Here is a 26,849-nt window from a genome sequence, read left to right as displayed (position 1 = left end):
CTTCTGTTACTAGCCATGAACAGGTTTACATTCTGTTTGAGAAGTCTCTTGTGGAAATGCGATGTTCAGATTGACTGAAACTGTTGTGTGACTCATGTAGCAATAAAATAGAAACATTTGTGTTTCTTAATGTTGAAAAGGCCCGTGGTGATACCTGTGCTCAGAACCAAAGCCATGGGAGGAAAATGATGGATCTTGTTTAGAGCTGCATGAGGGTTCAGTCTGTCAGCTGCTGCCATCACTGTGGGCCAGTGGAGTCTTGGCTTCATGTCCCCTTTCAGCTGTGGCTGCTGCTGCCCAAGGAGCTCTAGGGGTGACTCAGTTGGGTAGGACTGATGAGGGAATTGAAGAGGACTTAGAAAAACATTGCCACAATCTCTGCTCCCTTAGGAGCAGTGGTTGAGTGTGGGCCTCTCCTCTTCCTAAGGCAAGACATCTAGGGCTCATTAGCTGGAATTGGTTTTGTGGGCCTTTGCTTTTTCAAAAACAAAGGGAAAGATTGCAGTGCTATCAACAACTAACATTATTTAAAGGGTTTAAGATTAAAACACTATTCCCTATTCCTGGGGACTTTGCATACATAGAACTTGGGGGCATATCTGGTTTTTTATAAATTTGCTTAACTTCTTAGTATGCATATTTCCAATACAAAAGAGAGTGCATGCAGGTGTTCTGTGTTCAGAACAATAATTAAAGTATGTTATTACATAGTTAGTTTAATTCCCTCTTGACTTCAAGTTGAAATTATAATGATGCATGGCTCCAAGTGCCCAGAGGACACTAATATCCATGCCACATGGAGTGCAGAGGGGAGGGGAAGAGCAGTATTAATTACTAGTCCATCTTTGAATTCTAAATATTAGCATAAAACAAACCTTGCACTAACCGTTAATGGGTCTTCATGGTTGTTACATACACTTCAAAAGAGACAATCTAGCTACACTTTCATTAATGCAACAAGAAAGTGTGTGTATAATGGGCTTAATTTATCTTGGACTTCTTCCAAAACTTTAGGAAAAGAGTAAGACATGGATACTTGGTTAATATCAAGTTTGTCTAAAACAGTTCAAAGGTGGTAGCAAGGCTGAGAGCTTCCACTTAAATCTAACAGAGTGATGTTCAGATGGTCCACAACTGTCTGCAGCAAGGCTGAGAGCTTCCACTTAAATCTAACAGTGATGTTCAGATGGTCCACAACTGTCTGTCTGGTACTGTACTTGTACATGTCTATCTAAACGTCTTTTCTCTCTATTCTCTAATTTCATCAATATTTTCTTCTGTTCTTTGCTATTGGATTAACTGGGTGGATCTCTGGATACTCTTACTGCCAGCTCCAGCTGTGGGGGAGAGGACTGGAGCTTGTTAACTGTGAAGTCATGAAAGTATCTGAAGATGTAGCTGGTTTATTTCCTTTAATGAAATGATCAGGCAAAATGTCTGTTGACACTTAATCCTATGATCCTCTATCTAAAACAGTGGATTCTGATTTTTTTGGTCCACTAAAACCGGATACTAGCAAAGAAACATCTACTGGAATTGCTACTCTGTTTCCTAGTATGTAATTTCTGATTCAATATCGATTTCTAATCTCAAAAATCAACACCTTGTGTTCTCCCTGAATAGGATGGAAGGCTGTTATTTAAGGTTCAAGCGCATTTTCAGGATTGATGCACGTGGGGTTAATTTCATTTTCCTTTCTGCTGTTTTTGCTCTAGAACTCTCAAAAAGGGAAATGTAACTGGGGGATGTTAACTAGGCTCTCCTGTTTGAGAGTGAGAATACAAACTGATAGCTGTTTGGCAATTATCAGGTAGACTACTAGGAGGTTTTCTCTTCCTTTTGTATGGTTGTAGTGTTCCATACCAAATCCTATTGCTTTGGATGGTAGCTGTTATACTTAAAATAGTGTTGGTAATTGGCTGGCTTCTCTACTATCAAATTTCTTCTAAGGTGTAGAAGGAAAGCTTGCTGATCCTATTTTATATTTCAATATACTTTCGAGAAACCTCACTGGGGCAGGCACAGTAACAGCCATATCAAAGGATACCCAAATATTTGTTAACTTTTAATCAGAGTACATAAGGTTTAGTGTATGTAGATAGCTTGGGTAAATTAGCAGAGGGGAGCTGTGCCTGTAGGAAGGATGACTAATGGTTCTTCTGTAACCCTTTTGTATTCTGTGCTCACCATTAGCTCTGACCAGCTACTTGAAACAAAGCAAAGTGATGAGCAGGGTGGTTTAAGACTGTTTTCAGGTGGATTTTACTTTGTGTACATGTCATCCTTCTTTATGGTGTCAGTTTTTCTTTCACAGTGGTAATGTGTGAACAGAGCATTGCTGTGCTCAGGCTGCTGGGACAAGCTGTCCTTTTTTCAGGCCACATGCCTCAAGCTTTTTATGGGATGTCAGGCCTCTGCCCAGCAGATCCGAGGATCATCTCCAAGATTCTTCTGCCATGTTCTTTGTTACAGATTGGAATAGGAATGGTGAGCTGGGCTTCCTTTACCTGGAAGAAAAGCAGTTTCACAGAGTTGTCAAATGGTATTGAGTTTCTGCAAGTCTTTTCCCATGACTTGTTAGAGACCTGCAGGAGGTCTTATGTGCATACTGACCAAAACTTTAAAGGCATTTTTTTCCTTACTGGAGAGTGTGAAAAAGTACAAATGAGAAAGATTACCAGCAGCAGGTTTACCTCTATATAGGTATGGCTCCAGAAGGCCTGTGATGTCTTAATTCCTGCTTCTCTACTCCTGTTTATTTTGGTCTAAAATGTGTTTCCTGAGGTCACTAAGGATTTTGATCTCTGCTCAAATTCTGAATCTGTATCATCTGAGGCCTGGGCTGAGCCTGTAGCAACTGTCAGGCACACAGATATTGAGGCAGACCCAAATGGCTAAAAGGATATATCTACTGTTTCCACTTATCAGGAGTACTCTAGGGATCCCTGTAGAGTATCTAGAAGCATCTTTTGGAAATCTAGATAATTAACCTGGTTTGCTCTGAAGAGACTGATTCTTCCAGTAGTTTGTGTCTGGGATCTTGTGTAATGATGAGGATTCCTTACATTATTTCAAGATGTGTTTTATGGAGAGTAGTGCTGCATTTTGGGTGGTTCAAGCAACAGCAAGTCTGTGACTGGTTTTTGCTTTTTATTGCCTTTCAGCTTTTAAGTTCTAACGTTTTTTTAGCTGTTATTTTCAGACTGTCACAGATGCTCTTGCCTTCACAGCTTCTGTGCCAGTCATGCTAACCTAATCTTTGCCTTTCCTATTCTGTTCCTCCCCTAATTCTCCCTGGAGAGCAAAGATGATGTTTTGAAAGCTGTTTTGTTCCTTAGACTGGTTCCTGAGTGGCTGAGAGGCCCAGATTTTAATTTCTTGCTTGCTCTTCAGCTGGTATGCAATGACATGTCTGGCTGGTGTGACACTTGGCTCAGTGACACACGTAGATGGTGCAGAATCACTTTCTTAGTGGAGGAAGGTTAATTAGGAATAGCACCAGCCTTCTTCTGTGCCCCATAGAAGCCAGTAGGGGTTGGTTTTGGCTAGTGTAAATAGAACAGCTAAAGTTTGGAGATGAATTGTGAAATTATTTCAGTTATTTTCCTGTGTAAACCTTGGTTTACCAGTCTTCCCCAAAACAAGTACTGGTTTTCTTATAGTTAAACCAGGATTTTTGTCACAAATGTGCTGATGAATTTTTGTGTGAAAAATTGCTGTGAAATCATTAAGCTTTGTATTTCACTTGACACTTGTCAATCTTCCTCTAGTGAAATAAGTGCTTGCTGTATTTGAGCATTTCTGTTGTCTTGCTTTGAATGACAGTATGTTCTGCTTTGTGTCACCTGACTTAATCACTATTAAAAGACTGTCTGTCTGGATTAACTTTTCCTCAGGGGAAGTTTCAGAAGCCTATGGTCCTCTAAACCTTTATTCTAAATAATAAGATCTCCCAGTTAGTAGCTTTAGCTCAGCTTGCCTTTTTTATCTGAACAGCGTTTGTTGCATTTACGGCAACAGGTACCTGACTGAATAGAATGCATGGGTTGGTGATTTCTGCATTTGTCCTATTTCATGCGACACTTCAGTATTGCAGAAAGGAGAATCTTGATTAGATTTTTCAATTATGTCGTCTTCTGTCAGGGTTTTCAAAGAGGAGATATAATTATAAATCTGATTTAGAACTGCTTTGTTTCTCCTGGCTTCCTTTTCTTCCTCAGACATTCCTTGGTCACAATTTTCGTATTCGTGGGATAGATGGTAATGACTCAGGCAGGTGTGCAAGATTCCATAGTGTAATTGTGTTATTTATTCTAGCACTTTGTTGTTTTAATGTCAGCCATCAGTTCCACACCTGTGCTGGAACTGGAGTTCAGGGAATGTGAACAAATGTTCACTGGAGGTTAATGGCAAGAATATAGAAAACTGCTTGTCATTGTCCCTAGCTTTGTCTTCAGCCTGCGAGCCTCCAGAAATAGTCTCTCTGAAGTATTTGTGCCAGTTTGCCCCAGGACCCACAAAACTCTTAAAACCACTTTTCCCTGGGGCCACCTGTGTAGCGTTCTGCCTAAAATGCAGTCTTCTCTCTCTCATTTCTCCTGGCTGTGATTCCTGTTAGCTTATTTTCTTACGTTTTAGTTCTTGCCAAGACCATGGAAACAGATTATCTGCTCCTGACCCATCCCCAGGGCTTTTTGAAGCATTTAGGCTTCTGTCACACACTCCTGTTGTGTCTTTTCCAGACTGAGGAGTTTTGGCCAACTTTTTCATTTCTCTGATGGAAATAACTTGATTCTTTGTTCTTCCTTCTTGCATTTCTGTGGACCTTTGATTTCTGCAGCCCGCCTCCTGGAAGATTTTTGTTTTTCTTTAACTGCTTTTCTTATCCAGGGTGCTCTTTACAACAGACTTCTGAATATTAAGTAGTCAAGACATGGATGAGAGTGGGAGGCAGATCTCTTACTGTGATCAAAGAACTTGTGTTGAGTTTGTGAAGGGAACTCGCTTAGCTAGGAAAAGCTAGATGGCTTAGGTGGATTGAAGGAGTAGTTGGTTATGGAACTGGCAAGTCAAAAGATGTGTTTAGTGAAACCTTGCTTATCAATACAGATTTGCGCAGAAGAACAAGGTCACAGGTGTCATTAACCCAGGGTTATGAAGTGCTCTATGAAAATTAGTTTACATTCAACAAGGTTGGAAGTTAAAATGAGATTTGCAACACTGTAATCCTTATTATGACAGTTGGTACAAAGAATTCTGAAAGTTACCATGGAAAGAGAAAAGAATAAGAAGTTGTTAAAAGACCATCTATAATGTCATTGTTCTAGTAACAACAATAAAGTTACTGGTCATTTATCTAGGATGAAATTGATTATTTTTTCATAAGCATTAAACTTATTCAGTTGGGAAAAAAATAATCTCTTTCCTCCTTGATGTACTGATTAGTTCTATAAGCCAATACTTTTGTTGAGACTTGTGTCACAGAGGATCTGCGTAGAAATGGCATAAACAGAAGGCATTTGCAGTAAAATAGAAGTATTTCAAGAAAACTGACAGCTTATAGCATGGATTGGTATTAAACATTGATATTCTTGCTGGAAAAATCTCAAGAAAGGCAAGTTATCATGGGAGTCCTGAGTAGCTGAATTTTCACTGATGCTTTTTTTTGCTTGGTTCTGAAAGTATATGGAAAACAGATGATTTGGAAGCCAATCCTATGGTGTTTGCTCAAATTTAAGTGGCCACAGTTGGCAGCTCGGACTTCATGGTTGGAACTTAATCTGCTCTTAACACAGCAGAGATGTGTACATGCTGGAATCAGGGGAAGGGGGATGGATGGGGTGGGGATGAATAGCAGACAGCTAAAAAAAGCAGAGGCAAGCATTACTTCTGCTCCCTTGGACTAGCATTACTGCTATGTGGGTAATGGTGAAAGGCGCTGCTTTAGAATAGGGAGGGGCTCTTCTAGGAGCTGAGAGCAGCCAGCAGATGAGCTCTTCTTTGGATGAAATCCTCACCTGACTGCTGCCTGGTCACATCTCCTGCCGGTTTTCTAAATGAGAAGCTAATGGCTTGCTCCTGGTGCTGTGAAAACTGTTACTGGGGTGCCTGTTTCCTTTTTCCTCAGGGATGCTGCTGCCCTGGTGCAGCAGCTGGCTGACAGGTGCTATCAGAGGTCAGGGCCAGTGCTGAACCAAATGCCTCATCTCTGACTTGCCATTTGTCACAAGGTTGACTTGGCTGAGATTTGCTTTTGAGTGTCTGTCTAGGGTGCTAAGTTACAAGAAGCTTGTGGAGTCTTTATTCCCATGGTTTAGCTTCTCATATATAGATGGATCTCCAGAGGGCTCTCACTTTGCTTTTATGTGGTCTGAGGTGACTCTATTAACATCCTGCCGTGAGGAGCTCTAGTCTGTCAAGGCATTTAGGCCTTTTGTGAAAATGGGTCACTGTTTCTACAGGCATTAGCTAAAGCTAGTGTGTGACTTGAGATGATTTTAAGAACTCCACAGCTGAAATGTTTGCTGTTCCATGATATATAAAGACCCCTTCACACTGAGAAACTCCTGCTGCATTCTGCCGTCGCAGGAGGATCAGATCATCTTCAAACTCTCACCTGAAGATCTTAGTACAAATGTATCCTCTGGTAAGGTATGTCAGGATCCTGGTAGTTTGATCACCCTGGAGTGAAGCATACTGCTCCCATTTCATAAAACACTAGGCACTGCCAAATAGGTGTTGTGATACCCCTTTGAGTTCCTTCTTCAAGCTGTTTTATCTTTCAGATGCATGCAGCTGGTTGGTAGGATTCTTCCACCTAGTTGCTGGGTAATTTTCTTTGCCTGAAGTGAGTCTCTACCTGGGTGTTAAATTTGATATACTAACTCCAGGACTGACTCCTATTCACCTGTTGTTTTTATTTGTGCTCTTTTTGCAATGAAATGATCTTAATAGTCTAGATTTCCCTCTGCCACCCCCATATGCACACACATACACACCTCTCCAGCTTAGGTTTTGCTTAGTTTGGTGGAGGAGTGGAATGAGTGTTAAGACTCATGTAGGTGGAGATATCAGCCTGTTGTCTGTTAACCATGGCAAAAAATAGCCCTTCTCACCCCTCCCTGGTTTTGCAGACTTCCTAAAGATTGTCAGGTGGGGCTAATTCATAAAGAGTTCCCCTCACACAACATTAGGGCTCCAGAGTTTGTAAACATCATCCTGCTTTTGTGACTGGGCCAAGAGGAGTATAACTGCAGTAATTGCTCTCAAATAGAAAGCTTCAGCTTGCTCAACTGCTTTCTGCTATCTGCTGCTGATGTTTGCAGGACTCCAACCCAGCCTTCCACTCCTAGCAAAATGGGACTGTTTGGCCCTGGTTTACAAAGGGAAGGCTTTTGTTTAGGACTCACTATGCTTGCTCCTTAAATGAAAAATGAGGATTTGGAGGATGGGCATCTTTATGATTTGCATGGTGGATGGTCTCTGAATTCAGCAGACAAGCTTCTTGCATGCAAGTGGCTGAAATATCCTTCAAGTTTCAAAAAAAGCCCCTTACCCTGTCCCCAAACCCCCATGTTCACCCCAAATGGGGATGATTTATTCCTTCAGTAAAGGTCCCTATTATGACTTTATAAAGTCTGTTTCTGAAAGATAAACCTTCAGACTGTCTGTCTGTGCTTAAGCCTGTATTGACAATGAGTCCTGGATCTTCTCAGAATCTTTCTTCATTTCTTCCTTATTCACTTTCCACCTCTGGGTTATTCATGAGGAAGTTGTATGAATTCACTGCAGAGTTCCTGGGGAAGGAAATGGAATATGCTTGCCTTGAAGTCAGCTTTTTCCATGGCAAGCAGGCTGCCTGGGGGAGGGGAGAGGTGCTGAAACAAAAAAAGGGGGGGCAAGCCCCCCAGACCTGAGCTTGCCTCACTTGACTCAAAGTTCCTTAGGAAAGCAAGTATGAGAATTGACTGTGCTGATCAAGACTTAGTGGACTTAGCTGCAAAAAATATTGGTGGTGGCTTGTTCCAGAAGTTGCAGAAATTAACCTGCAGTGAGACTAGTGATATGCTATCCAGTGTTTGGACAGTTGAAATGTTTGAGTACAAATGTTGCCTGTGCTTGATTGAGGTTGAAAAGAAACAGTATTTCCTGGTGATGAGACCCTGCATTTACTGTGTGACTGTGGAACAGGAAGATAAGATGGGCTTGGGATTTGTTTAGGAGCCACACTTTTTTAATACTTCATAGCTGATTCTTAAAACATTTTTCCCTGTAGAAAATCCACTCAGTCCTTTTATTCATGTGAAATTAATAATTTTTTGTCTGTTAACATAAAAGTCACCACAGAATGTTATTGATGCAGAAAACTTCAAGTATTGATTTCAGCTCAACCTTCACCTTTTGCATTTTTCAGACTGTTGGTTGGAGAATCTAAGTTCTATACCTGACTGAAAGTGTTGTCATCAGATTGTTCATCTTTCTTGGGATGAAAAGTCTGACATGACTGGTTTGCCAAAAAAAAAAAAAACCCCTACCTCTTGAATGTTGATTTGCAGATATCAAGGTAATAGTAATAGGTCATGAAAAGACAGTGCCAAACCAATATTACAGGTCTTGTTTCCCCCCTCCCCAGAAAGGAGGTCGCTGGGATAGTATGGGGAGTGTTTTGTTTAGTGTAAACAGTGGAATAATGCTTTGAAGTTGCTTGTGTCAACACCAGTCCTGAGAAAAAAAACACAACTGAGGCAGCATCACCAGGATAAACAGACTTAATTTGTATCTTTCCAAGCTACGTGGCATATCTGTTTAGTTAACTCCTACGAAGTGGCTCTTGCATAAGCTGTGCTCTTCTGCAGAAGTGTGCTGATACTCTTCTGACTCGTAGCCTTTAACATCTTCTGAGTTCTGGCTTGATGAGCACAAATCCTGTTGTTCGTGTGTTTAATTCTTTCCAGAAGATAAACCTAGACACCAAAATCAGTAGAATCGAGTCTCTTTTTCAGTACTGGTGCTCACCCCCATCCCCTCCCCCTCCAATGTATGCTGTGGTCACTTTAAAAATATTTTCTAAATATTTTGCTAGTATTGGTTGAAATGAACAATAGATTCTACTTCACACAGCTTTTTGTATGTATCAGAACAGACTGGAATATGGATGTCCTGCTGTTCTATCAGCCTGCAGCAAGAGTTGTGTGCAGGTTAAAGAAGCAGGTGTGGTGGTGTGTGTATTCTGCATAAGGCTCAAGATTTTGGGGCATTCTTAGGATACTTGTGTAGCGTTTTTTGTTAGATTTATGCATGAACTTGAACGTGCATCAACAGTCTCTGTGGAGAACATGTTCTTAAATAACTTTTAAGTGAGTCTGTTAGCATTAAAGATACATCAAAGAGCCAAGACACTGCTGGATGATGTGAGGGGGTTAAAGATTTGCTGTATGGGTAGTCCTTAGGTTCTGGACAAGAGCTAAATTAATGCAGGTTCTGTTGCTGTTTTCTGTAAGCACAGTTTAAGAAAGATGTCTGCTGTCAATGTCTCTGCTATAGATGAGTTACTCTCAGTTGGTGTTAGTATGTCCTGGGTAGGCTGTGTTAGACTTTCTGTAGAGGAGTGCATATGCTTTCATAAAATAAGTATGGCCATTACAAAGCTGAAAATATACTTAAAAATTTATATCCATTAGTGTTATTGAAGTTTAGTTCTTACTCTGGTTATTGGGTAAGGTTACTCTCAGGGTGAGCCATATGGATGTTAAAATTTCCACTAATAAATCATTTTGGTAGTAAAACGTGTTTCTGATAATTGAGCCATAACTGGGAAGCTCTCAATGCAGCATACTATGAACATATTTAGTAACACAGATGCTTTTTTTGTAAGTTTTCAGCTGTCATTTTAAAGTGAAATGCAAAATTCAAAGAAACATAAGCAGATCTAGTGCAAGACTTGATGCATGTGGTAGTGGGCAAAACTGGTTTTTTTGAACGAGTGGGTTAAGAACCAGTTTTCTCTTTTGAGGTGTATAGCTGTAGTATGATGATGCATTGCACTACCACAGGGAGGAATTCCTCTTTGAAGTTATTGACCAGCTGGAGATGAGGAAGGGTGACAAGCTGGGTTGGTACCTTGTCTAGAGGTAAAATAGCCATAAAAATCAGTTTTATGGTTGCATTCTTGCTGTGTCTGTTGGGGTATTTGAAGGGTGGCTGTGTAACTCAGTAGAGACCAGGAAGTTGCACAACTGAGATCTGTCACAGATGATATTGATGGTCCAGTAAATACACATTTGTCTATCAATACTGTGTAATGCCATTTGATTAACATCTCTAATCTCCTGCAAGTGTGACTGCAAGCCTTTCTAAAAGGTTACCCTCCAAGTGCTTCTTCATGTGTCAGCAGCCAAATGCCATAACAGTAGACACAGGGAAGTGAAAGGATTTAAGTCTGTGTCTTGTCTTTGCTGTGTAGGTTCTTTAAACTTGTGGGTGGGCTTGTGGTTCTTGGTGGTGACCAGTGGGAGGATGGTAAAAGCAAATGCTGGAAACCAGACCTGGAGCTTGCAAAGCCACGAGGAGGCAGCACGAGCTGTGTGGGCTCCTCCAAATTTTGGAGGAGCAGCTCTGCACCAGAGTCATAGTTGCTCATAATGTGACACTGAACCGTGCCATAAATCAAGTCCCTCCTGATGGGAGAGAATTTTCTAGAAGTCCTTGCAAGGAGTTTCAAAGATAAACCGAGACTTTTTCTTGAGTTTCAATGCTGCTTGATAGTTGTTTATTAAGCCTTATCAGAGGAACAGAGCCACTAGCGAGACCCAGGTACAGCATAGAGCACAGAAAGCAGGAGTGAAGTCTCTAATTACCAAGATTTACACAGCCTTTTAAAGATAATTTAACCAATAGTTACTATAAATGTATATTCCCTTTCCTACCAATTATTCAGTAACACGGGCAGGAACTGCGGAATTCTCTATCCAGTCATTCCAAACTACTTTTACTGCAGAACATGGAGTAGTAGAAGAAGGAGAAGAAGGTTTAGAGAACAACAATTCTCCATTTTGATACTTTTTACTCTTATCTATTTACTACAAAGAGAAGCCCAAAACCTCTATATTTTTTAACCCTGTGACAATCTTACAGAGTAGTCTACCACCTAATTCACACCACTAGTTCCTGTCTGATCATTGGTAATTTTTTCCAAGGTTGGAGGTTAAAACAGTGTTGTTCAGGGGGGTAAGAACCCTTAAAAACAGGCAGAGAAATATTCTCGGCACTCTAGGTTCCTACAATAATATACTATTAAGTTTTTATAAGATTGTAAAGCAATATTTTCTGCTCCAGAGACTATGCCAACTTAGACCATGAGATTTACCCCTAGAGCTGTGGGATTTCTTGTTTTAAGCATCTTAAAATGAGTAGAGCATCCCCATTGACACTGTCCAGCATGATCATGCTGGAACAGTGTGTTGCATGGAACTCTCTTTACCCACGGAAATTCCTTAGCATCCTGGGCAAGGATACAAATCTGCTTTCAAATGGTGTTATGGGAAAGCATAGATGACTGGTCTGTTTCCTAAGACTGCAAGTCTAGCTCAGTTTTTTTCTTTTATGGGCGGTCAGGTGCAACAGCCAATTTGCAATAGGAAGGACCAGCACTTACATAAGATAAGTAAATGAGCATCTGGAAGCACTTGAGCCCTGGTCTATACTTCTAGTAGAAATCAATGGAACATAGGAAAACTAAGGGATATGTTAGAAGGTAAGTAGTTAAAAGTGGAAGATGTGGATAACTTCAGACCTTTCGCTGATTTGCAGAGTTCTGCCTAGATTAGTTCATAATTTTGATGCAAAATAAGGAGACATGCAGTTGCCAGTAGGGCAGTACTATATAGAACTTATTTTCTCAACTATTGAATATGTGGGTGAGGTAGCAGTTAGGAAGAGGGGTTGCAGGTAGTGTTTTCAGAGTACAGTAGAATCCTATCCTGCTTCCCTAAGTGCTGAGGCTGGGGGTGGGGGAGTGCAGGGAGTTGGAGGGCAAAGCTACTAAAATGCTCCACTAATATTTGTCTTCAAAAATTGGGCGGAGTTGTGAGCTGTGCTGTCACACCTCAGAGGCAGAGGCCTTTGCTTTCTCAGCTGATCTCTCTCAGTTGTCCATTCCCAAGGGCTGTACGAGCTCAAGTATGCCTCTGTCCAGTATGGTCACTGCTGAGCTCCCTTTTCCCTTCCTTTCTTGAGTCCAATCTAAATAGTCGCCACTAAACCTGTTTCTGTTTCAGTAGTGTAAAATCATTTTCCCTAGGATATGTCTGAAGCTGAGAATACAGTACAAAGTTTCAAAGGCTGAGTTGTGGTTTGTATGTTAATGTAACTGAGCAATACGAAAATAAGCACTCAAGTGCATTTCTGGGTAGAACAAACTCTCCTGTAGTCATGGAAGACCTCAAACAGCCCTTCTGCTTGGGGTGCTGCACTGATCTTATTGTTGCTGCTGTTCTAAAATGGGGAGGTTTCAATGTTATGATTAACCCTCCTTGGTGTGGAGTTGAGGGGTGTATAAAGCACATAGGAGCCATCTCAAAATAAAAACACACATCTCTTGATGTAACAGTAAAATAGTCCTGATGATTGTGTGAAAGGTGGCTGAGTTCTTACGTAATTCTCTTCCAAAGAAGGTCCTTGCAATTTCTTGGCTGAATGTCCCCTTATCCATGTGAATTTATAGATCATTAAGCTGTGAATTGTGCACGCATTAGGGCTTGGCTCTGCATGAAGATGTCTATAGGAGGGTTTTAGGATAGTGGTGCAATAACTCTTTTCTCTTCTTGATGGTTTTTCCTTGATTTTGAATGTATGTGAGGATCTCAATGTTGCTTGTAGCAGTTGGAAGCTATCAAAGCTGAAATGGTTGGACAGCTATTCTTGTTAAACTCAAAACAGTTAAGAATTACCTGTATGCATAAGGTAACTTTTTTTTCTATATAAGTTCAGTATTTGAATATCAACATCTGTCCTACATATTTGATCATAAACCAAGTGAAATGCCTGCAGCCTTGGTTTAGTGAAGTAAAGCCTTCATGTTTTTTTTCTAAATAGTTTTAAAACTGTCTGAAATCATGGGGTTTTTTTCTCTCCTCAGGGGAAAGCACAGTACCAGGTGTGCTTACTGTAATAATTGTTTCTGCTGTGTGTTTTGTAGGTCTATTTTTCATGCTAGCCTTCCATGAGTCAGAAGTCTAAATTTTTGATAGATGCAGGGTGAACTGTTTCTTCTTTAAATATGTTTTTCTGTAAAACAGATCTGGTATAGACTTTTCTTTCATGTGCTCCCTAAAGGATGGCTCTCATTCCTTTCTAGGGGAGGTGGTTCATTTGTTTAAGTCTTAGATATCCCAGCTGTTTCCCAAGGTTCAGAACCTCATTTCATTTAAACCTTTTAGGACTGCTTCTGAAAAGGATTTCTGTGGCTAAGCAAAGCTGAGAATTAGATGCAGTGGGAGGAGAGTAATAATAATTCAGTCCTCAATGTGTGTGTGTGGAATGTTTTTGTTTTACTGTTAGCATGGCTTGTCCCACAATTTTTAATGCTGTTATATTTCATGCTTTTGAGAAGATGCCTTCAAGGGCTTTCACACGACAACAGAGAAATGAAATTTTCAACTGCTTCCAGTTGGCTTTCTTGTAGCAGTAAAATCTGCTTATTTCAAATCAGTTTGTCTGGTTATAACAGTTTTTTATTACTGTCTAATTGGTGTCTTGGTTTTTTTTCAGAGATCGTTCACATTAATATTAGAAGCGTGGGATTGGGATAATGATACGAAGGCTGGTGAGTATTTATGTAAAGCTTGGAGCTTGTGCTTATTCTGTGCTGTTTGTGTGCAACAGGATACAGTTTTCCCCCTCCTCAATTTGCAATCAGCCATCCCTCCAAATCAGCTCTAGGCAAACCTGTTGTTGGGTAAAGGGCATGTACAAATCCAAATTAGTGAGGAACTGGGAAAAATTATTGCTATATAGGAAAAAGAATGTACAATTGTAAATGAAGGGTGTAATTAACACATGGCTTCTGATAATTAGCTCTAAAAATGTTTACAAATCATGGTAGTCCCTTTTTTTTTTTTAAGAAAAAGGAAGCTAATCTGTGGAGTTGCACTTCAAATTCTCCTCAGTCTGCCTGTGACCATGCTGTGCAATAATTTCCATGATCAGGTGAACAAGTAAATATTCTTGCCCCCCATAAGGGAACTGTGCTTCATGTTCTTGGTGAAAGTGTTCTAAATCATGGTATGATCCCTCTCAAGTACTGGAACTTACCTTGCATTTTCAGTCTGTAAATGCCAATACTCCGTGTCAAAGCAGGGTTATTTATCTGAAGTGAAAGCAAGATTATTGTATAAATACTTGAAAATCATATCAAGGTGCTGGTTGCCATAATGCTGCCAAAGGAGGACTCCAGCTTGAACCTACTCTTTGTACATGGTTTACAAATATGTCTTAAAATAATTGATGCCTCTGGCTACAAGAAAAAAAATGAACCTCAGATTTGCATTGTGGTTATTGATGGACTATTAATTTTGGTTGGGATCAATGTAGAGGAAGGTAAGTGTTTGAACATTAAGGTAGCAAAGAGGTTATGTATGTCCCAAATCATCATCATTTCTAATTCTCAATTCCATGCTCTGCTGCTTCACTGACCACCTTTATCAAAATGCATCAAGCATAAAAACATGGCAAAGCTGAATTAATGTTAAGGCTGTGTTAGAGTCAGAAGGTCCTTTTTCTTGAAGACTGTTATCAGTCCCACTTGCACTTTCCTAATTCAGAGCTTTTTCTAACATACTCTAATGATAGACAAAGTAATGAGTTTGTCGTTTGTTTCTGAACCCTTCTTCTGTTAGAATTAAGCTTATTTTGTCTTGTTAAACAGCTCCTTCAGCCTTTTTCTATTGGCTGTGTTTTCTTTGCATCTCTGGTATTAATATTGCTGCAACCCTTCAGCTGAGTTGGTCCACAGCCTTCTTGAATGGCACTTCCCAAAGCTGCGAGTAGTATTCAAAATGAGATCTTGTCTGCTGAGCAGAGTAAGCCTAAATCTTGAATAAGTTTAGATACCCTGCATTGTAACAGATTGGAGGAATCCTCTTGAATGCTTTGTTAAAAAAGTACTATGTGATGTGAATTTAAATGGTTTCCAGCTTGGGAATAATTTAACTAGGGGCACCTAATACAGCAAATATTAGAATATTCATGCCCTGTTTACAGAGGGCAAATCAACTCATGAGATGATGTAGGAAGGACTGAACATGAAGAGCCAGCCTATCCTGCATATCATCTGCCTGCATTTAAGTGCTGGATTTCATTTTTTAATTAGCTTTTTAGTAAATAATAGTATTGTAACTTTCTGTTTATTTCTTAGAATTTGCAGAAACCTCTTGCTTTAAACCCCAGATTTCTTTTCAATACACTTGATAAGAGGACAGTCACCTCAGGCTTGTTAAGTCTTTGTTATGCTTTTTAGTTTAACATGCTCTAACAAATCTCTTTACTTGCATTCATTTTTTTCCCTCTGAACTTCAGGCCAACAGGATATAGAGTGTCTTCTGGAGGCCTAGTGTGCCATCTCCTTGAATTAGCAGTTTTTATGAACTCTGGGAGGGTATATAAGTGTCAGATTACAGTTTAGCTCTATGAGAAACTGCTGATGGAAAGTGAACTTCCCTTTAATTTAGGCTGCCAGAGAGAGGTACTGCAAAGTTGTTTTGCATCTGAAATCTAGAAGGCTTGTCAGGTGAATTTAGGAAGGCTTTCTTGCCCTGTAATTTGGCAGAAGACTAGCTGAATGCTTGTCTTGGTTAAATGTTTTTATAGTTTGTTTACTGATTCTGTGATAGAGATATGTTGCTTTGCTGTGCTTCAGTTTAGGCTTTCAATGTAATATTCCTAGGAAGAACTCAGAATTCTCAATGCTGAAGGTTTGCTTTTTTTTTGGTTTTTTTTTTTTTCTTTTGAGTGATCTTGGCAGTGAGCCCTCCAGTGGGTTTTGCCTTGTGAATCTGTCAAGACGCAAAGATGCTACACTTATATTTTTGCAAGCACCACTGAACTGCCAAACAGGCACAGATCAGTAAAAATTCACATGTTAGAGAAGAGGAAAGGGAATACAACAACTGCTCCAGAGAAAAGACAATATCTGATCCTGGAGGGGTGCAGTGAATGTCTGTGGAAAGCTTAACTCCCTGTCAGTCCTGAGCGCTGTGCTGATCTGGGGATCAGGTTACATGTATCTTCTGTTGCTACTGTAAGAAAGATTAATCAAAGTAATTGCCAGAGTCTGTTTATAAGCTGATTAATTAGTTCTAGAGTCAGATTTTGCTTTCCTTTAATGGGGATGAGTAAGGCTGAAAGTTAAATGTAGGTTCTGTGTTCCAGTTTAGACTCCCAAGTGGGTATTACAAACCAAAACAACCCAAAAACCCCCCATCCAAAACAAAACAACCTCCCTAACAGAATAAAAACAGAACAATAGCAACAACAACAATAAATAACAAAACCCAAACAAAACAACAGGCAAACAAAAAACCCCTCCAAAACCTAGAAAGAGGGGCTGGGGCTTCCAGTGAACAACTTGAAGGTTCTAGAACATTTGTTATCCTTCCCTCCCTCTGTGTCCAAGCATCCTGTATTCTTCTTGCACTCAGTGAGAGCAAGGCAGGGGGACTCGAGCTGATCTGTGAAGTACCATCTCAAGAGCAAGTCTGCCAGGGCAAATGTTTCCCTGAACAAATTCTTAGAGGATCCTTCAGCCCCCGATTCCTGAGCTACTACTGTGTTTTTCTGCTCCTCTGCACAGCAGGGTTGGCTCGGGGCAGTGTAGTGTAACCACTTGTTTGCTTTGGGAGGGTGGAAGAGGAGGGGGAGAGGAAACTGGCGTAGATACAAAGTCACCGCGAAGGGCCTGTTCGCTGTCATCTGTCCCAGCAGTTCTGCTTTCCAGGTAAGTCAGTTGACTTGGCACACTTCAGAACTCAGCAGAGGCCTTGGCAAGGCCAAGCCCATGACAAAGCAAGCTGGCATCTTCACGTGTGAAGTAACTTTCCATTTGACCCTGTCTGCTGCAGGGATGCAGTGCTTGCTTTCCTCCTTCCCATTAATCTGTGGGACACTAATCATCTGTCCTTAGGTTTTTGGAAATGGGGGCTTGAAAAAAAGGCTGAGGAGAATGTGCTTTCTGAGATGAGCATCTCCTGCTCCTTTTGGATGTGAAGTTTGTGTGATATCCCTGTGTTCCCTTACAACTACCAGCATCACCTTTTGTACAGCCTTGTTGGGGATGTCTGACCTCTACTAAGGGTCAGGGTGCTGATGGGCAGAGTTGCACAGTTAAATACCCTCCAGATAAGGCTTGATCTTCCAAAAATCAGATGCTCCTAAAAATCAGATGCTCTGGGAACATTAAAGAACTACCTTTTAGCCATCATCTCATTTTATGCAAACATCTGTACCACTATCTGCTTTTCTAGAGAGACTTCTAGAAAACTTATTAATCAAGGAAATTGCTTGGGGGCTGTGTCTATGTAAGTTTGAGTAATGAAAGATGCTTTTTTGACCAATAACCAGAAAAATTCAGCCCTCTTCTGAGGGCTAAAAGTAATGAGTGTGAATCCCGAAGGTGAACCTCTATGGCAAAGTCAGATGCAGGGAGCAAGCTTGTGTCATCAAAACAGTTACGTGAGAGAGACTGAATATCTTCAGACACACTTTGGTATTGTGGGGGAGGGAGGAGAAACCTTGACAAACACGTTCCTCCCTGTGTTTACAGATCACTCTGGAAGATGCACCTTCTGCCTAGGATCAGTGTTAAATTTGAAGTTAAACAGAACTCTCATACTTACTCTGGTACTTAAAAATTTAGTATTAGAAATGAAATGGCTTGGAGCTGCTTCCCTGATGCCTTTTGTGGTTCAGGGTAAATTATTTGGCTTGCTTATTTAGGCTGTTAAGCCCTGCTTACACTGATAGGAGCTTGAGGAAAAACCCTTAAGACTCTGAATACATTCCTTTTCAGAGGAGCTTGTGAAGATAAAGTTTGAGTGTTCAAAAAGATGAAAAGAGCACTCTTGGGTTATTTCCCCTGTTCTTGACCCTGGGTATCAAGAGGTCTGTTCTGCATAGGTATATTTGCAGTAGCTGTAATGCTTGTTCCAGTTGTTTAACTGGGTCTGATGCATCTCCATTAGCCTGAAGATGTCTGATAAGAGTTTTTTTTATATAAGCCACTCCTTTAATCTCAGGACCTGTTCTTCAGTCCATCTGATGCACTTTGAGGAAGCACTTTCACATCAGTGGCTGCTGCAGCTGTTTTTAAGGAGCCTCTGTTGCTTATAGCAAGAAGGCAGCTCTATAATGTGTATTTGCTATTTGTTCAAATTTCCCTAACCATCCGGTGATTCAGCATGTTTTCCTTTATAGTTTTTCAGGTCAATAGTCATTGAGGGAAAATAAGATTATTAAAGGAGGCTGAAATCTGCCCAGGGAAGTGGTGAAGTCACCATCCCTGGAAATATTTGAAAGACATGTAGATGTGGCACTTGGGGACATGGTTTAGTGGTGGCCTTGGCAGTGCAGGGTTAATGGTTGGACTTGATGACCTTAAAGGTCTTTTCCAACCTAAACAATCCTGTGACTGTATCTAATCATTAACATTTCAATGGTGACTGGTGTGATAAATATCTTATTGGTCAAAAATAAAATGCAGGCGGCCTTTTCTATCTTGCATGTTCTGCTGGAGACTTAAAGAAGAGGGATGGGCTTCAGTGTGTCTTGGCCAGCCATGAAATGTTTTATACAGTCTAGTCCAAGCAAGCATGCAGCTTATACATGGCAATACCACTTTTAATAATAAAGCTGAGAGTTACTATGAGGTCTCAATAACTGGAGTACCTTTCAATGCTTTGTTAAAAGGGGTTCCTTTTAAGTTCAATATTCTTTCATTTCAAGAGGAAACATTTTTATTGAAGCAAGCTTGGAAAAATATATAAAAAGAGTAAAATACTTTGCAGAGCCTGATACTTCTGTAACTTTTCCCTTAATGTTGGAGGGGGTGAAAATTGTCACTTTAGTCCTTTTACATGCTGAAGGGAAAATGCCACTTTGGTAAGAGATGCATAGGATACTTCTAAACTGTCAATAACTTTCTGGTTGAGAAACAGTCACTCCTTGGGTTTTGTTTTCTAAACAGATGAGGTTAATGAGTTCTAGAAAGCAACTAGGTAGGTAAAATGCATTTGCTGAAGGAGATAGCTTAGTATTACTTGCTACCAGCTTGGCATGTTCTATATTATTAATAATTTGAACTTCAGGCCTTTTCTCACTACCATTTCAGCCTCTTGCTGTGTGCAAGTTTTTGGTTATTAATTTCTTTTAACGTGTACTTTACAGAATCTTTATTTAAAGAAAATGGGTGCTGAAGCTCTGCACTGGCAATATTATAGCTATTTTATAAATGGGTATGGAATTAAAATGTGCAAGTGAAGCTTCTGTACCTTTTTCTCATCCTTAAATAGTGTTTGGAGTTCCAGATGCAACTTGCAGTCACCTAGAAAAGCTGTAGAGTAGGGTGGTACCAGATTTGAATGGTGAAACCATTATAAAACTCCTGTCACTGGGGCTACTCACTGTCTGCCCTTACCCCCCCCCCCTGCTTTGCTTTTTCTGTGTTTGCTAAAGTAGTTGTATAATTTATTGTACTGGCTATAATTGTCTCACCTCCTGGTATTGAAGCTTCTATGCAAAGAATTATATGGATGAAGATACAAAAGGATATTCATATAAATGAAAATACTTTGTGTTGGCAGTTTCTATACTCTTACAGCCTAAAATCTTCCTGTCCCCTGGGACAGGTAATGCTTTGTGCAGGTTTGGCCTCAGTGAGTGGAGCCTGGCAGGAGCAGAGCTGCTGCTTTCTGTGGGGACGAGGCAGGATGCTCACAGAGTGTGCTGCAACAGGGATCACAGTTATCAGGAATTTCACTGGGAGTGAGGATAAGCAGGATACAGAGATGAGAATGGCTCTTGACAATCCTGGGTTCACTTGTTTATTTTTTCTCGAAATGTCAAATATGAGCTGTGCAGTGTTCTATGGAATGGTTGTTAAAGATGTTTTGCCTTTATTTTAGAGAGAATGATAAAATGGAAACAAGCCAGTTTATGTACATAATGCAAGCATACCAGAGCAGTCACTATTGCTCAGTAATTTCACAGCAAATTGAATGTATTGTGTTTTGCTTTGTTTTTAAAATTAAACTTACAGCAGATAACTTTATCTCAGCTATGAGATAATGCAGATCTTGCAATTTTATAAGAACAAAAAGGATGCAAGAAGAGCCTCAGATCAAGATAAAGCTGCTAGTTGTCAGCATGTGGGTGTGGTATGTTTGGCTGCCTTGAAAAATAAGCTATTTCCTATGGATTATGTTCCAGGGTTTTTTAATATTTCCTTTGGGACACTTTTTTAAATTGGCCTTCCTGTAATGAACTTTGCAAGGCAAAGGAAAATTCAGTTATACAGTAGATCTTTATCATCCTAACATTTTCTTTACTTGGTTTTCCCTTAACCGGTTGAGTACTTGTGTTTGGATTCCATATGTCCTCGTGTGCTATCAAACTTAACCCCCTGTTTAATTTACCTTTCTTTCCAAAAAGGTGAAAACTTGTTGATAGAACGAGTGGCACATGCTGGCATGATCAACCCAGAAGATCGATGGAAGACCCTACAAATCAATGGCCCTGTTGCCCATTTTGAAGTGCAAATAAGGGTGAAGTGTGACGAAAATTACTACAGTGCACTGTGCAACAAGTTCTGTGGCCCCCGAGATGACTTTGTTGGTCACTACACGTGTGATCAAAATGGAAACAAAGCCTGCATGGAAGGTTGGATGGGAGAAGAATGCAAACAAGGTAGTATGTTTCTTTTGTCTTGGATTAGCCCTGGTGTATGTAGAATAAGTGTAAACTGTAGTAGGTATTTCTGTGGTGTCAATGCTGTAGCATATTGATTTTACCACATATAGCCTTTGTCCTTTCAATATAAATCTTTATTTAAAGCATGCTCTGTGAAGAGTGGAGCACAGGATCCAGTGTTGCTTCTGGTGTGTGCTGTGGACACACCTAAACAAAATTAGTATTCAAAACAGTGAAACATCTTTTTACTAATTGACTTTATTCAATGGTGGTGTTTCTCCAAAGCAAAATGATGTATTACATCTGTTAATATAAGATTTTATTAAAGTGAGATCATCACTAATACAGTAGACTTTAATACTATAAAAAACAGTGCCCTCATAACACTGTTTCTGCAAATGAAAACGTTTTAAGTGTAAAGTGTGCAAAGCTGAAAGCTTTTTGATAACTCTTAATGGGAACAGAAATTCAAGTGTAGTTGTCTCTTTTAATGTACCACTCAATCAAATCTCTGCATTTTGCCTTCAGTAAGTAATTAGTGCTAAAATTATTTGGCATACTCTTCTTTCTGCTGAGGGCTTCTTGGTTTTGTTTTCTGTTCCTTTTCAGTAAAAAGTTTGTTAATGACGAGGAGGACCATTTTTAGGGTTTACTCAAGGTCATGTATCACTTAAAGTTTGGGATTTCCAGCATTATACCAGGTTTTAAAACAACTGTATTTTATAAAAGTTTTGCTCTTGCTGCAAAGCCTTTTGGCTGTAATGGCGCTGTGTTTTGTGAAATAATTGTCTGGAAGCAACAACTGTTGGAACATGGCAAAAGGCAATCTGCTTTGCACACACAGCAGACGGGCTAAATGACAGGAGCCCTACCTGAGCTGCTGCAGATTGCTGCTGTACTAATGGATACCTGGCTGCCCAGACTGATGCCTAAATCTTTTTGTGTCTACAGCTGTGTGTAAACAAGGATGTAATTTGCTCCATGGGGGCTGCAGTGTACCTGGGGAATGCAAGTAAGTCTGCATGCTTGAGTATCTTCTTTTTTTTTTTTTTTTTTTTTGGAGCACTGATTTCTCTGGTGTCCTCCATGTATGATGCTACTTTTAAAAAGTCTGCTTTAAAATGGAAAAATTCTGTACCAGAACATGGATGGAAATGGATTTGAAGTAGATGTCATGAGTGTAACAATTGCATATACTCTAAACTGTTTGGTGATGCTATTCTGTTTTTTTGCCTGAACAGATTTGTTTTGTGAAGTTCAAAACTGTGCCATCAAATGAGAAAAATCTATATTATTATTATTGTTTTCAAAATCTTTAGGAATTTTAATCTCTGTATATTTGTCTCAAATGAAAGAGCAGCTTGTTCTTTGGACTGTTAGACTAGGAGATGCTCACAGTCCTAGAGCACTCAATATATATTTTTATCACCAAAATATAGTAAATTTTCCTATTCCAAGAAAAAAAGGGTTTTGGTGGTAATAGAGATACAGTAGCAACCCCAACCTAAACTTTCCACCCCAGGTAATTTTTTTTGGTCCCTAAATATGAGAGAACAGAGTGAAATGTTCCCTTAACTTCATGATGCAGCTGAAGTAGACTGTGATAGCAAGGGCAGTTGATTGTTTTCCTGTAAAGGTTCAGGCATTCAATGTAGTAGGTCAAGGGGAAATGGGTGTTATTTTTACACTAGTTGTTGAAGAAATGGGACAGGTCTACTTGCAAGTTTGGGATCCTGTGTAAGTTGTTGAGTTTTTGTGGTTAGAGTGACATGCACCATTGTAAGGGTGCATTCACACAGACGTTCCTTAGCATTCTGTGTTGAACCTGCTTGATTGGAAGGATGTGAAACTGAGCTGTGGCTGCCAGAACCCCTGAGAGCTGACAAATACCACTTTGTGGCAAGCTGTGATAGTTTAAGGCAATTTGGCTTCATCCTTCTGACTACTACAGCCTCCACAGAAGTGGCAGAAATGGGATGCAGATAGTTCAGCTTTGCTGGGCTTAGAGCGAAGCTGGGGTTGAGGTGCCAGTTCATGAGCTGTGGTAGGGTGACATGCAGACAAGTCCTATCCTGCTGCAGAGCCTCCTGTTTTTAACAGTGGGGGATGGCTGATAAAGTAAGCCTTAAATCATAGCACCACAGAGTGGTTTCTTACTGCCCTGAAACTTCCATCAAATGCTGCTGACTTCTTGGAAGGTATGTTGCATCGTAACTCTCTGATCTGACTGAAATCTGCAAATTTGAGGTGCAGTGCTTCAGTTTGTGTGTGGTTTCACTTCTCAAGCTAGAAAATTTCCTTTAAAAAATTTTTTCAAGGCAGATGATGGCTTCCTTTTTGTGTAAGAAGGAATATTTTGTTAGTTATTTGTGATTTTTTTTTGTATCACTAAATATCTTCCTTGTGATTTCAAGTATTGGGTGCCCCTATGGTCAGGCATCTTTTTGTTACAAGTAGAGATTGTGGTTGAGAGCTGGGCCAGTATCATTTCTGCCTGAGGAAGAAGCACTCCTTCCCTTAAGACTTCCAAGAATGCATTTGTTCCACTTGAGAGCTTATTTTAATGAATTTTGATTCATGTAAGGGTTTCTGGTGTCCTGTAGGTGTCAAAGTAGAATCCTAGGAGCCTGTGAACATTTGCTTTTCAAATGCAGGAAGTCTTTGACTAAATATGTAAAAGAAACAGATTTAAGCAAATACAAAGCAGTACCTTTATTTGGTTGGGGTTTTTTTTTTTGGCTGGGGGTGGGTGGGTCAGAGGGGTTGGCAGTTTCCTTTTTAACTTCCATTTCTCTGTGATATCAGCTGTGTCTGAGAAGGCAGAAGCTGGAGAGTAGCAGGGAGGTTTCCAGAAGGGAATATAAAGCCTTTGAAGCTGAGGGGCTGGGTGGCTGTTACCTTTTCCAAGGTGCCTGTCAATAGGTGGTCTCACACGAGCAAAGTCTTTCCTTGCAGCCTGGAGCTGATGCGAAGAAGCATCTGGTGTTGTAGGTCCAGGTGTTCCCTTGAAACCTGCCCAGCTAAACTGAGCTCACAAAAATAACCCTGAGTCTGTTGAAGGACTCTGTCCAGGTATCTTCTACTTTGTTGGGTGGATTCTCTCATTTGAAAGTAAGTCCTGAGGGAAGGAATAGTGGATTGTATGCAGTTTACCTTGTTTCTTGATGCCTTGATGCTCAAATCAGATCCATGATCAGCAAGCTGAAGGAGAGCAGTGGCTTTTCTGTGTGTGGCCACTCTTTGCAGTATTGCAGAAAGTTCTCAGCTATCTCTTTAATGGTGATTTGGTAGCTTGAGTGTGTTCACACAGCTGTCTTTAAATTGTATTCTGTCATAGCTATTAGACTATATTGGAAATGTTGCTTTTAACCAAAATGGGTAATTACTTTCTGTAGAAAAATGATGCTGGCCTAAAAATAAACAAGGCTTACAGACATGACCTTTATCTTTAGCAGTACAAAGGAAGCTGTTATTTAAAAGAAATTGCTATGTTTGGTGCTGTTGAATTTTAATCTAGATGCCTTCATCCTGGTTTCTGGACAGCTGCCACTGTAATTTAACAGGTGAAAACAATGTCCTTTTTTAATTCAGAAAGAAAATGAAAATGTGAGAAAAAATATGGGTGTGAGGTATTTGGGAACCAGCTGGTGCCAAAAGCTACTTAACTGCCAAAATTTGCAGTGCTGTTAGTAAATAGAAAAGCTGGAAAATGGTTTCCATCTTCAACTTGCATGAACATGGAGGTAAGTTAGGCAGAGGCTCCAAGGCCTCAACCAAGGTCTCAGGAAAAGATCTACCCTCCATTTTTTATGTTCCAATGTAATTTAGAGCTGTTCTTGGATTAAAAGTTACACTAAAATCAGAAGTAGCTAAATGACCTCAGGCTGTTAATAAAGGCTACGTCACTGGTTCTGGTTGTGCATCATCTGTTGGTCAAGTTCATGCACCCATTTGCTCTGAGAAAGTTAGTGTTGAGATGTTTTTCCATTTCTTCTGTTGAGTTTCTATCAAAATGGAAAATAAGTAGGGATGACCAGATGTTTCAAAATGACCTGATAGAGGAAATGATTTTTTGGTGTAGCTGTGTCTAGGTGATGGGTTTTTGTCATTGTGGAGGCAATTCAGCAAAAACAAGAATTTCCTCAATAAAGATGAAAAATACGTCCTTGAGGATAGCAAAAGCAACTCATCTGAGTCTTGCAAGCATAGAAAATGCTGCCATCCTAAAGAGAAAACAAACCAGTCTTTATCCATAGTGCATAAAGAAAAACAATAAACTTTGGTCTGTAGTGGCAGGCTAAATGGTCCTTTTCTTTATTGACTTCACCAGACCAAAGTAGTAGGAGGGATTATCAAAGACACAACAATTGCAGAGCCCTGATGCTGGTGCTTTTTGTATGTTTTTATATCATTTAAAGTACTTTGTTAAATTCCATTAAGCTGTCTAGAGGAAAATGAAGTTTGATCTAATGGCTCATATCTGGCTTGGGTTCAATGACCATATGAAATTAACAAAGTTGAATATAGAGAAACCATCAGTGACAGTCTCTTTCCTCGATTAAAACTGCTGAGCTGGGTATGTTTGGTACCTCTCGTAAACTGTCACTAGGCTTAGCAGCTCAATCTTTCACTTCCTTGTTATCCAGAGTGGTATGGCTTTGGTTGTGGTCCAGATATGCCTCATATCTGGCCTACACTCTCATAGTCCTGCCAGGATGATGGTATTTTCAGAAGTCTTTCTACTTTTCCCATTGCCTTTGACTGTTTGTTTCTCATCTAAAGCAAAACAAAAGGAGTGAAATCCCTAACAGTGCTCAGCTTGTGTTCTGGAGCCATGGTAAGAGCTGGGTTTTGTCCTGGGAAATGCCAGTCTTACTTTCCACAACTGGTACAAAAGTTTCTTTAGAATGTGCAGACTAACTGAAATGAGTTAGAAATGGGATCATTAATAGTACTCTAATGTGAATTCTGTGCAAGGTGAAGAAAGCAAACGTACTTCTTTTAAAAGAACTTCTAAAATGAATTAAGGTTGGTGTGTTTTGAACTGACTTGTTCTAGAACTATGTGACAGTTTTAGTTCTACAGTTTTGGTGATTTTATGTTTGTTTGGTTTTGTTTAAACATGTACCTTATCTTTGTCCTATTGGAAAAGTTCTCTCAAGATTTCTGTCCAGTGCCATACCTTCTGTAGTCCTTGTATTCCCCTTCAGCAGTCCAGCAGTGCCTTCAAGGGCTGTGGGCATCTCCCAAGTGATTTTGCTCCCTTCATCTGTCACTTTAAGGGCCAGACCCTGCTCAGCTATTATTTAATACTTTCTTTAGAGTTGCAGGGACAAAAGCTGGAGCTGCAAAATGAGCTACAGCTACCTGGAGTATTGGGGGTATAACTGTTCTGGAGAGTCTTTGTTAAATCTTCGACTTCTCAGAGGTTATCCAATATCATCGATATCTCACTTGTGGTTTTGTGATGGTTGGGTGGATAACATGTTTAACATCAGCACTGGGGAGCTCTGTCTAAATTTTTTTTAAAAAAAAAAAAACCTGAGCAGCTGGATTTTTGTAAACTTATTCTTGGGTATAAGGTGATCTGGTGAGGCTTTTCAAAACAGGTTGTTATTGGAAGACTGTAGAGGACTAGCAAAAGGTCACAGCTGAAAAAAAGAAGGAAATAAAATTCCTGCTTCTAAAAACTGGGAGAAACTAAGAGGTGGGCATCTTCCACAGTTGTTCCAGAATGGAATTATGAGAAATCTCATAGGCTGCTCTGAGCAGTAAACTAGAAAACAAAGCCTTGTTTAGGCAGTGTCCTTAGCTGCTTTGGCATCTGACCACTTCAATTCCTGCAGCACTGGACTGCCTGAAGCCCCTAAAGAGCATGAGGCTGCTGTTTGGCC

General features: G+C 40.1%; 1 protein-coding gene across 1 annotated transcript in view; it reads left to right on the top strand.

Annotated features, from left to right (window-relative positions):
• LOC103618865 (protein jagged-2) overlaps nt 1–26,849 on the top strand; it is a gene marked incomplete at its 3' end in the record, with an annotated part of 63,022 nt that overhangs the window by 12,115 nt on the left and 24,058 nt on the right. The window contains exons 2-4 of the mRNA XM_017738787.1: nt 13,768–13,822; nt 20,698–20,952; nt 21,907–21,967. Coding sequence (XP_017594276.1) covers nt 20,736–20,952; nt 21,907–21,967 — 278 coding nt within the window. The remainder of the gene's footprint in view (nt 1–13,767; nt 13,823–20,697; nt 20,953–21,906; nt 21,968–26,849) is intronic.

This window comes from Corvus brachyrhynchos, unplaced genomic scaffold (assembly GCF_000691975.1).
Source record: "Corvus brachyrhynchos isolate BGI_N302 unplaced genomic scaffold, ASM69197v1 scaffold245, whole genome shotgun sequence".
NCBI classification, from domain to species: Eukaryota; Metazoa; Chordata; class Aves; order Passeriformes; family Corvidae; genus Corvus; species Corvus brachyrhynchos.
The sequence above is the reverse complement of the archived record's forward strand: the minus strand, read 5'-3'. Positions and strand labels throughout refer to the sequence as shown.